Source organism: Polistes canadensis, unplaced genomic scaffold (genome assembly GCF_001313835.1).
Source record: "Polistes canadensis isolate GaletaPanama2010 unplaced genomic scaffold, ASM131383v1 scaffold_112, whole genome shotgun sequence".
In the NCBI taxonomy this organism is placed as follows: Eukaryota; Metazoa; Arthropoda; class Insecta; order Hymenoptera; family Vespidae; genus Polistes; species Polistes canadensis.
Window position 1 is genome coordinate 91,242 of NW_014569659.1, and position 12,438 is coordinate 103,679.

General features: G+C 37.6%; 1 protein-coding gene across 2 annotated transcripts in view; it reads left to right on the plus strand.

Moving 5' to 3' along the window:
- The window catches only part of LOC106787730 (protein Shroom-like), a 109,379-nt gene that overhangs the window by 57,559 nt on the left and 39,382 nt on the right, over positions 1 to 12,438 (plus strand). Inside the window, exons 1-4 of one of the 2 annotated variants that reach the window (XM_014750347.1) lie at positions 9,264 to 9,394; positions 9,888 to 10,265; positions 11,066 to 11,378; positions 12,193 to 12,435. In XM_014750347.1, coding sequence (XP_014605833.1) covers positions 9,922 to 10,265; positions 11,066 to 11,378; positions 12,193 to 12,435 — 900 coding nt within the window. In that variant the 5' untranslated portion in view covers positions 9,264 to 9,394; positions 9,888 to 9,921. Of the gene's footprint in view, positions 1 to 9,263; positions 9,395 to 9,887; positions 10,266 to 11,065; positions 11,379 to 12,192; positions 12,436 to 12,438 lie in introns of those variants that run through there. The other variant, XM_014750346.1, reaches the window with a different exon arrangement.

The following is a 12,438-nucleotide window of genomic DNA, read 5'->3' on the forward strand; positions in this document are numbered from 1 at the left end:
GGATTGATTTATTATTATATTTTTTGATAAATAACAATTTTATAATAGGACAATTCACGAAATGTTATGTCAGGAATATGTTATTCGATTTTCATAAGAAAATCGTCCTGTGCTCGTAAACATTTCCGTAGATAGACATTTGTTTCCTCCACAAGTATGGTTTTATCCAATTTTTCCCACGATTTCTCGAACATCTGTAAAGTAAAAAATCATGTTTCGAAAATGTGCGTTAAAAGAAGGTTAACGTTTATCTGAAAAGAGATTTCTAGCCAAGATTCCAGAATCCGAAGTACTCTAGCGAGTCATCGTGCGCGCGTAACTTCTTGCAGTAAGCTTCTAAAGAACCCGTTCCAATCGTCTACTCGACCAAATCGACTAAATTCATAATTGTAAAACTCGAATGGTTAGCCGACAAGAGTAAGACCCGTTACTCTTAACATTTCTACGAGTTGAGATCTTTCTGCGAAAGAATAGAAGCTACGTTAGCAAATGCAATGGTATCTATGAAACGTTTACAAGCAATTGCTTTTAAAATCCAAAAAATATCCCAATAATTAATTAATTCATTGAATTCGGACACGAAAAAGTTTGAAATATGTACGAAAAAAGAATTTGGGTTGCTACAAAATTGTAGTGTCATTGTATCACGATTGATATGAAAATTGCAGAAGTACAATGATGTGCTGAAAACGAGCAGAAGAATTTTTCACTTTCCTACGAACAGTTCTGTGCAGATTTATTTCCACGTGTATATAAGAGTACATGGAAGGAATCTTCGTAAAACGAAACGAAATGTGGACGACGAGATAGAAGAGAAGAAGCTGCACCTGCATGGGAATAAATTTAACGATAGTCGTTAAAGTATCGAATTACAGCGATCAAAGATAATTAGCGCGTTGAGAAGCTTCCGAGAAATTGCGAGAAAAGACGAACGATGTACTTTTTTTTTATTTAATCCGGTATATTTATTTCCTTCATAGATATAGTCATTTGAAATGATTTTGGAACTGAAAATAATAATGCATGTATCGGTCTCGGACTTGAGAAAATCCCGATTGACGTCGATCACATTTCGCACTCGGTGAAGGTAAATCTCACGTGGCATGGTAGATAGAGCTTAATTGAACGTTGTTGGACCACTGTTGAGTAGTCTTGCAGTAGATCAGTATACTTAATTCCTCTTCGCTAAAAGAGATTACTTTTGGAATCTGAGAATGCTACGCGAGTCTCGCACAAATACAGAAACGCACACATGCATATTTCTCGCTTTCCTTTCAATAGAAATTTCCTTCAGTGCGGTGGATAATTCGAAGAGAGGATAATAAGCCGAGAATCTTGAAGATAGAAGGTTTATCGTCGATTCCATCTTGGCGAGAATTAGTTCAATGAACCGTTAGCCCTTCTCCTGATTCTCCTCGGCATAAAAAGAGAACCCTTCCTTTTTTTGCCGTGATCGTTGTCCTTCGTCTTAGAGAGAGAGTCTTTCTCAGAGGGAATTTCTTCTTGCGAAAGTCAGTCCTCGGGGTTTGAATGTATCGCACGTAAACCACCAAACGGGCCTTCCGAGTTATGGTCGGCCGTTTTGAAAGGGAACATCGGCCCTCGCTTCGCGCCGACCAGAACAGAAAGAAATTACGATCTGTTCGTCCGTTGGTTCGCGTGCGAATGTGCGATACCTCGTATTTCCTCGATTTGTCCTTTTTCCTTTTTCCTTTTTTTTTTTTTTTATATTTTTACTATTTTATTTATTTCACCCCAGCTTTTTTTCCCTTAACGTATACTTTTACCTCTTTGCCTCTTCATCCTTGCTCGTCTTATCCGTTTCGAAGTCGAGAAATGTGTCGCCCACGAGAACGTACGCCGTAAACAGTGTTCTTCTTTCGATCGTTCCTTTTCCTTTCGATAAAGGAAAAAGAACGATCTTTACGTCTTCTTGATAATAAACGACGAGCCGAGTCGAAACTTTCCAACGCACCTAATAAAGGATACCAAAATTATATGCTGTGTCAATATCTCTTTGCTAAGCTTTCTTTTTTATTTCTTTACAAGCAAAATATATTAGCAAATAATTACCAAATTGTAATAACTTTCAAATCTATCGATTAATTGATATCTCCTATTGACTAAAAACATGCAATCAATGTCCTTTGAACAATCTTTTGTTAAAGATGAATTACACGTCTAGAAAGTTGAATAGCGAAACGATCTCACGATTCATTGTTCCCATCGCAAATGACAACGGTATTGTTATCATGTTGAAGTTTCACGGCTTTTTGATAAATTTTCCTTTCGGTTGACGATCTACTTCCGGATAAAAACTCGGAACTTTACTTTTATGGAAAGAACAGAGAAAGTTATTTCCTCGCTCTACTTTTGTTTTATTAGACAAAGTCGCACGAGTTGATCACCAGGATTTTGTTTGTATACATGTTTCGACTAAATTATGCAATTTTTTGTTTTAATTAGTATCTGCTGCTTGAAGAGAAATATTTTGCAAATGAATATGCAAAGGGTAGAATCTGTTCAGACCATGTTACGAATGACGTTAGCAGGTACCACCTCTGGTTACGATAAAAATCGACATGACTGGTCGATAATAAAATGACTCCATTATATGTTCTTGTAACTGTATGCCATCTAACCGATTTCCAATCTGATTGTGAACCGTTCATTTGCCAAAACGAAAAGAGTATAATAAAATGAACAGTCAATCCATTTGTTTGACACTAAAATTTATAATAATTCTAAAAGTGAACTTAATCGGTTTAGCTTGTGAGCAGCTAATAGAATTTTCTCTTCTGTCTCTCCTTCTCTGCTACCTGCCCGAACTTGGATATCTTCCAGATAAAATCACTTCGAAAGCAACATAAGGATTAGCAAACTCATCTTGACACTTAGTTTAAACGGTCTTAGTTGCACTAACACAATTTAACATTTTTGTATATCTTGCAGATATACTTGACAGACTCTTTACTAAGTTAAAACCGAGACGTTTGAATAAATAGGAAGTAATCTCTCTTTCCTTTCCGAACGATTTAACTACCCACTCGTCTCGATGACTTTAACGCACAGGCGTAGCTATTTCAATCTCGGTCGGTGATCAGGATTCTCTGCAAAAGCCGCTTCAATGACGAAACGCTGACTACTTTGATGAAATCAAATCCCGCAGACCTTTTTGTTTAAGGCTGAATTAATATGCATGAAAATAAAAAAGAGAGATAGGTGATAGAAAGAAAAATTCAATCGTAAGAGTTGGAGGAAAGATCTCGGGGAAGGATGTCGAAGGTGCGATCAAAACAACCATAAGTTTGAGAGTTAACGATCGAATGCTCGGCCCAATGTTGAAAACTGACGTAAGAGGGGGACACTGGTTTAACGGCAGAAACGAGTTTTGAAAAAGTTCGCTTATAAAGTAGCTTCACCTTAACCCTACTCTCCTCTCTTTAAGAGTAGCCCTTAATAAAATGGAATATCGCGGTTAAAAGTCGTAAGCAAATGATCGCAAGAGAAGGATTTATGGCGAGTGAATTTAGATATACGACGTGGCATTTACAAGCGGACACATGTAAACGAGGAAGCTAAGTTTGCTTAAATTCCGTCAAATTCGAATAATCCAGCAATAATATAGCAATAAATAGATAAACCTGAAAGAAATCTATGATAAGAATCTCTTTATCTACGACGATAATTCATTTTCTTTAGACCCGTTGAGATTTACAAGCAAGAGCTTTTTAAATATTTCTTCTATGCGAGCACGTGTGTTGCAAATTCGAAAAATTAAGAAAAAATTCGAAAATTAGAGCTAATCGGATCTTTGAGCTCATATCTCATTCATAGTATGTTCAGTAATAAAAAAGTCAACTTGTCCTCTTAAACTTTACGACTCTTCCAACCATAAAATAGATCAATTAAGATAAAGTAATTGGATGATTCAGTAGGAAAGCATACTTTTCTTCTTGAATAGTAAACAAAAGAAGAGGATATTTAAAAGATAAGATAGGTTAATTAAAACTCAGAGAGTAGAAAGTTGCCTTACGCCACTTAAAACAACGGTCCAGCAATCTCTCGATGCATTTGAGATGCACGTCCGAGTCGCATTTTCGTGTCATCCTGATGGCTACTGTTGAGACAACGAATTATATACATACGCGAGTGGAGATCGTTCGTGACTACCAAGGACCCACGCAAAACTTATTCTTTCGAGCATGACTCCAACGCTAAACGCCAACGCTGTCTTCTGCACCAGGCAACATCATTCTTGCCAACGTACTATGCACAAAAAATATTAAACCTAACAAAAATTAGACTTGTAATACAGACGAAGCCAAATTAAAAACGTTTGCTGCACGTTTTAAAGATACTCGATGTATTGTCACAGTTAATATTTTAATAGCAATATGAATTTGCATTTAACTTAAATTCTTACCATAACCCCTTATTAATCAAAGAAGATGACTAAACTCGTTTAAAGATTTGATTTCTTTAATAATACCGGAATAAATAAATCATTTGTTTCTCACGTCTATTAAAAAGACATTATACTCCGTGATTTATCTTTTTACAAATCATTAACTCGTGCAAAGCTTCCTGTCATCATTCATACTAGTTCATTCTGAATTCAAATTTCATATTTCTAAGTAAAATGATTAATAATCTCCACATTTAAATTAATATTATACATTTTTTTATGATATAAAATTTGTCCACCTTAACCGATCGAAAATCTTGTTAATTAACTAGCTAATGGATTTTTTCTCTTACCATTCATGAATGAATCCGTACTTTCTTGTCTTCATTTTTATCATTTTATCATGAATGAAAATAAATTTCATACCTGCACGTTAACTTATCAAATATTTCCGTAATAAAAAAGTTGCTATAGTTGTTAGGACACAAATGCTGGCAGTATTATTCGGAGACTCACCCGGTACATAAGTATACATATATTTACATATATTTGGATGAAGATTCCGCAAGTAACAGGAAAGACATTTACGTGGCTTGGTCCTCTGTCGCCAAAGATTTTCTTCCTCTCGCTTCATATAGTATAGCACACTATCGTTCCCCGGAATTACGCGTACACACTGAGTTACCACAGTCAACGAACTCGACGCGCATTAATTACGTGACGTAAGAGAAAAAGAAGGAGAGCGAGAGAGAGAGAGAGAGAGAGAGAGAGAGAGAGAGAGAGAGAGAGAGAGAGAGAGAGAAAGAGTCCTGTTTATATACAGTGTGATTCATAAATGTATGTCAATACTTCAGTAGGCAAATTTGAATCCTTATCATAGAAGTCAGGAAAGTCTGGTACAGTGTACGAAACCATGATTATTAGAAAAATACAATCTCATTATCAGTAAATTTAAAATAAGCGTTGGATTCAACGTGTAGATTTATTCCATGAAGCATTGACATTTATTTATGAAGCGGCTTGTATATCTACAATTCTTTCTCCTTCTCTTTATTCTCTTATTTGCCTCTGTGGATCACGGATAAGGGCGTGGTTCTTTTCTTTGGATACTCCCTCGTACTTCTTCCCCTCCAGCAGCTTTCGCAGTTGGCTCATGTAATTCTTTAGGAAGCGGCACCAAGCATGGAGAACATTAACGAAGTGGATCGTCGTCGGTGCACGACTTACATGTTTGCAACGTAGGTATTGTCCTTTAGCAAATGCATTCGTGTGCATTAATCGAGCTCCACCAGTGTGCTCGATTAATTCTCCTGTCTCTTAAAACCGAAGAAAAGTGTGTCTCTGCTATAGTTGAATTGAAAAAAAGGAAAACGCAATAAACTCGTTAACGTTCTTAGAAATTTTCATAAAAAATTATGTAACCTTGGTATTCTGATTAAGAGAAAACATCTTTGGTGGGCAATTCCAGTCGTAAGATTATAGGATTTAATGTACCCAATGGTAAAAGGGTCTTTTCAACGTTCACGTTAACTGGGTTGCGAGAGAAGAAAGCTCACGACAAGTGGCAATTAAAGGGTGTGATTTAGGGGCACGAATGAACTGCCTTTAATGCACGAGTCACTTCTAAACGCGCGATTTCATAGAAACGTGAGAACCTTCTGGGGTCGGTAAAAAGAAATTCTTTCGCATAACAGCTTGCTGGTATGCTAGTTGCACCACTTTCGTAGCACCTAACATTTAAGCATTCTAACCATTAATCGTCTCTTAATATTACTCTTAAAATAGTCGAGAAAACATACAGCATTCCAAGCTCGAAAAATTTGTCATACAAAAGTTTCTTGTATTTCTTCGAATCTGCTAAAGTTTTATATAATGAGTCCTTTTCCTCATTGCACTTTATATACATACATTCGTGCTTACATTCTAACGATGACGTCAGATTTTCGGAGAAACTCATGTGCAACGTAAGATTCAACGTACGTTTACGCGTACATACAAGGTGTCCCAGGATTTACCAAGCAATTGCGGGAACATATTTTACAAGAGTATGTTCGTGCAGTTTGGGAGGTAAACTTCGGGACACCCTGTTTGTACATACGTGTACCTTGGTGTATTATTATACAATGTAGGTATATACATATGTATATACATACGTAACTATACTTATAGTTATGTACGTGGACTGAAACGCGAGCGGCTTGCGTTTGGTCCTGACTTTATTAAGTCCGTACACGGAGGAGGACACGAACGTAATCGAGATCGTATTTTATCTTGGTCCAAGAGTACTCTAAGAGATAAATGTCCCGCTAAATTTATTCAGAGAACGACAAGAAACGACGAGAAACGACAACTCTTATCTTACCTTCTCGTACCGTAGATGCACGTAGATATTGGCTTGCCCACAAACTTCATCCCAATTTTTAAATATGTACCTTCAAAATCCAAAAATATGTAAGTACTTTTTAAGGAATTAACATTATTGTTTACATATATTTATTAAAAATCAGTGAAAAATAAGAAAATTGGGAGAAGAACTGTGTTTTGACATCTTTCTTATGTTGTCACACAACGTACTTGTTTAGGACTCTTGGATGATCATAACTTTATTTTACGTAGACCAGTTCTTATTATGCAAAACTAGCAACACCGACACGCCTACAACGACAAATCCAATTTAACGTAGACCGCTATCGAGAATTCCTAATGCGCTCTGATCTCGACTTTACATTCAATTTATTATCGAGTTCGTTTACTGACATTTTTTATTAACGATATGGATCGGGAAATGTATCTTTCTTAAGGCTAAGATCTTACACGTTCGGTGCCACGTGTTACCAGATAATTGAAGAACTAGTACTACAGAACTAGCAAAGCTTTGCGAAATGTAATGGCATAGAGAGATACTAAAATGATCACAAATTAAATGGAAAAATGTTATTTAAATATATTTAATGTAACTTAAAATTGATCTTAAATGAAATTTAATTTAGGAAGTTAAAAAAAGTTAGTCAGCAAAGATTGTAGCAAGTACCGTTATCGGAACACGTGTTCTGCTAATGACACTTGCTCAAAAACGGCGTAGCACAAAACGTGTTAAAACCTAACGTCTTTCAAACCTTGACGAGAAACGCCTCCACTCGTTCCCACTATCTTTCCTCTTCCTTTTTCTTCGAACAATTTTATCGTTACATTAAAATCTAATACTTCATTATTTTATTCGTTTACTCGTTAAATGAAATGCGTAGGAAATTCCCTGTATGGTCATTTCAGTAATTCTCTTGGTTCCAATTAAAACGCACGAACTTTACTACGATTATTTACGAACGTCTTCTCGTATATCAAATACTTTAATACCAATTTGGCTCCTGTAGTACGAAGTAAGTCCTAGGTATTTACGTATTTCTAGCGTGTGGATAGGTACGTATCGTTCCATGTTTGCTAAAGTTGCTCTCTAAAATTGCTACATTGCTCTCTTGGCTATTAACCTCGTTGCGAAAGTCTCCCTTTTTTCATTTCCTATTAATATCGCTATTCTCAATATAGTTGCGATAGTCACGATGAGTTATGTTGATGGCATATGTTAATTATAAATAATATATGTTTGACATCTGAAAAATTGCAACTCTCGTTTCACTAGCCTATAGTTGATTTTACAATAGAACTACAATTACGAAATGTAAATGACCACTAACTATAAAATAAACATACTATTGATAAGAATCTAATTTCATTAAATCATAATACACAATAACTTGTGATATGTTTATAATAATAAAAAATTTCTGAAGACTGCAAGAGTGAAACGTAGGAAAGTTGCATGTCACTGACACGCGTGTTAACACGCGAATGAATCAACGAATATTTCTCAACTCGGTATAATAAAAAATCACGAGGAGAAGAGCTTCGAAAGATCGGTTCGATATAAATACGATCGTAATTCGATTTCATCCGAGTGAGTGAGGAAAAATTTAGGACGATCGTACGTCGTGTACAAGGAACACGGTGACGGACGCATTTCGGACGAACAATTGCCGATAAATCATCGAAATGGATCGTACGTATCGTGATACGAACGAAAAGATCGTCCCAGATTCTTTTTTCACTGATAGCCCCAACCAACCACATCCCGAATCTTCGAATACAATCGTCGTCGTTATTCCCGAGAGAGGATCAAGATCGATGACATTATGGGCCAGAAGATTTCGTATCGTCTTACGAGTAACGTTTTAATATCGTTTGTTACCTTTTTGACGACGACGACGACGACGACGACGACGACGACGACGACGACGACGAGTCATCGACTGCAAACGTTAAACTTCATAAACAAAATATTTAATATGCAGGTTGGGGCAAATTAATCCTTTCTCAAATCAATTTCAACTATTTACAATTGTAATTCACCCTTTGGCAAGTCATATTATCTAATTATTTGCATTTATACAAATTTTCTATTCGATGACATTTAACTTACAGTAGTGAACTCTACGAATGTAGTGATTGCGATCACCGATGAATACAATGGCTTCTGAAAAGAAAAAAATAAGAACGGGCAATGATTGCGTATAGCCACCATGACAGACAATATGTAAAACATCACCGAAATGGAAGATCGAGGTAGTGGAAGTTGGCTCAATCGGTAGTAACGAAGGCGTGGCATACGAGATCAAGCACGTTCTTGCTTCTCAACACCCCTGAGCATAGTCTAACTCCCGAAGAGAACAATGTATCGACTTCGTCGATCATGCTAATGCCGTCATTAACGCCGATTATTGCTTCTTCTCTCTCCTCATCCTCCTCTTTCTCCTCTTAACCATGGCGCTGTACTTTGACTCTCTCTTTCTTTCTCTTAAAGGTTAAGTAACCAGTCCTATGAAGTTTCCATGGACTTTATCGTCTCAACCGACATGCCTTCCATCCAGTTCTACAAGCTCACGCTTACCGGTAGATAATGTAATTCAAGCCGCGAACAAATTGATTCTTATGGTATGTACATACTACCTGTACGCGAACCATGTTCGCACCCAAACCGTTCCGAGATTTCCAAGAATTTCATATCTGAGTTGCCTGTTAAATTCATCGCTTTGTAATCGAACGTTTTGAAAAATATTTGCACTGTGCGAGAAGCTACGATTTAATCGCGTTTGCTATGCTCTTTATTACGATGTATCTGGATTTATCGATCTTCCTTAGAACACTTGTGATCCTTACGTTTCTACATTTATCTTGTCGGATTTTGTTGCTCTTCCATTTATTTCTCAAGTTTTAACTGTCTACGGTTTATTGCTAGTCATTTATCCTTATTTAAAAAAGAAATACAAAAAGATTTGATTACTGGATATTACTTCAATTATTACCAGTCAAATCGGTATGGACTTTTTGGTCAAGCCAATAAAAATGCTAGAAAAATATCTAAAGTATGTGCAATACTTAGTAAAACTTTGAATGACTTATTTTCGCTGTGTAATCTATGTCGTAGGTGTATCCCGGATGGCGGGGACGTCGGTTACACGATGACGGAATTGCAACCGTCGCCGCCAGGATATCGTGTACAGGATGAGGCCCCAGGTCCACCTTCCTGTCTCTCGGGGACCTACAAGTATACGAGTCACGGGCATGACACCGAGACTACCAATTTCAAGGGTGCCACGTCGTATACTCAGGAAGGCTATGGCCATAAGAAGAGTCCGTCCAGGACGGTGCCGTCTAACCAATACTATCGCCGCAGAAACGACGGCAGGAGGTCAACGGATAACGAACACGAAGGCACTAACAACGTCGCAAGCAAAAAGACCCCGATTGCCGGTTACAACGAGAGTAACAAGAAGAATACTCCGGGCTACAAGAACGACAGCGGGTAATTTTAACCATATCAAAGTCTTTAAGATTGAACATTGGTGAAACCTAATATTGATCAAAATCGAGTAGAACAGAACATGATTTTTTTATATCTCTTTCATCTTGGTAGTTTTCATCGTTTACTTATATAATCTACGAATCATCGCAGTAGGACGCAATTTGTCTTATGTTAATTTCACTAGTTAGGCTCGTTATTCCAGTATTAATAACATTGAAACCGGAGGAGGAAAAAAGTCCGAGATAATTGTAGGTCGGTTCTATGGTCGTCCGTCCGTCCGTCCTGGTTGCTGCGCTTCCAGTTACATCGAACTTATTGACTATTCCATAAATTATGCGGCGTGCACATATCCTGGTAATAAAGTGGTTCAATGACACCGTATAAGAACGCGTTCGCTTGCTCGCTGACTTCGCTGTCGGGATTACCACGTATCGTAAGTGATTCATCGCGTTAAGCGCTAATAACAAGTCTCCGTCGTATTCATTCGTTCTTGTTCCCACGCAGAACGATGCGCGCGCTAAGATTGTCGTCTTATTGTAGTGTTTATGTTCTCTTTATAATTGATTGCTTTTCGCACAAAGGCCTAATCGATATTCCGGAATAAATTATACGAAATTTATCAATTATACCTTTTGCCTGTGTATACCTTTAACAAACGATTCATCAATGACATTGATGATTACAACTCGTTCTACTGCAAACTCGATAGCATTCATTAATTTCTGCATTTTTATTATTCATAGGAGAATTAATTCGAACGATTTGTAAGTAATACAACAACAACTCTTGGATTCTGTTAGGTACAGCGAGACACTTGGATTCGAGAGTTTCACTCTCGCACTCAACGAGCGGGACGAAGCCTCGCCACCACCAACACCACCAGTCAGAGACGCATCCAGTCTCAAAGGTGTCTGCTACGGACCAGGACACGAAAAATATCCGTCCTGGCCGAGCGCACCCGAACGACATCCAGACGAAGAAATCCACAATTTGAGTCACAATGGATCGCATCGTTCTAAATCCTGGACCGATCATACCAATTATCCGAAAGAGAAACCAGCTCAGTATACCAGACCACATACGAAGAGACCTAATCCGGCCTTCACTCAGCAGGTGAATTCTTCAAAGAGCATGCATGCAGATATTTAACACGTGTTTTATTATCTTTCAATGCAATTACACAAGTCGTCGTTTATTTGCATAAATCATCAGACAAATAATACGTATACCGTTTAATAATCTCGAGATTGTGGTCGAGAATTATATTGAAAAATTCTTATCGATAAACGTCACGTTTATTCAAGAAGCATTTATATATTGTCCGATGATACTTTGATTATGAAATTTTGCTTAAATAATCAGCGCTGTTTTGATATCAGAGTGAAATTATTTCTCTTCTTTTCTCTGTGTAATGACATACGAAACACGTCAGTTGGCCTCAAACCGTTGTCGAGTCTCCGCGACAAGAAATAATATCGAATCGCGCTATGTGATCGTTGTTTTAATGTTAAAACATATATGACATTTTTCATACGTAATATATTGAGTCGCAATATCGCTAAACTTTCGTCAATTTTCCTTGCGCATCGACGGGCTCGATAAAATCTTTCTAGACGCACAGTCTCCTTTCTCTCGATGACGTAATCAAATGCTAGGAAATATCTACCGTCATTGGCTAAAAGTGAATCCGCACTTAGGGATTTAATGGTCTCTTTGCTCGCGTATATTTGCAATTAGATGTGTACTTGGTGTAGCTATTTGCCACACCGATGCAATTTAAACGTTCTCCCGGTCTAGTAGGATGACTAAGAGACATCGTGCTAAAAAATAAAATTAAATCAAATGGTGTAAGCTTGAAAGGCAGCACTGCTCGCACGAGGAAAGTTTACTTTACTACGAGTTACTAACGCGAGGTTCTCTTTTACAGTTGAAAACGGTGATGGAACGTTGTGAGAAAATACCAGCCGAGACTTTCGAGTCGCGTAACAGAAAAAGCGTCGAGGATGAGCCACGTTTGTGGCCTCGCGTAGATCGCGAAGGCAAGGTATTGGGAGACGCTGAATACGTGGTTCCGTCACCACCGGAAAGAGAACAACAGTCGGCTCAAACTCTTAGCCATGCGGATCTTGAAGCCTATGTTAGAAGTTACCAAGATCCTCAAGTATCGCAGGTA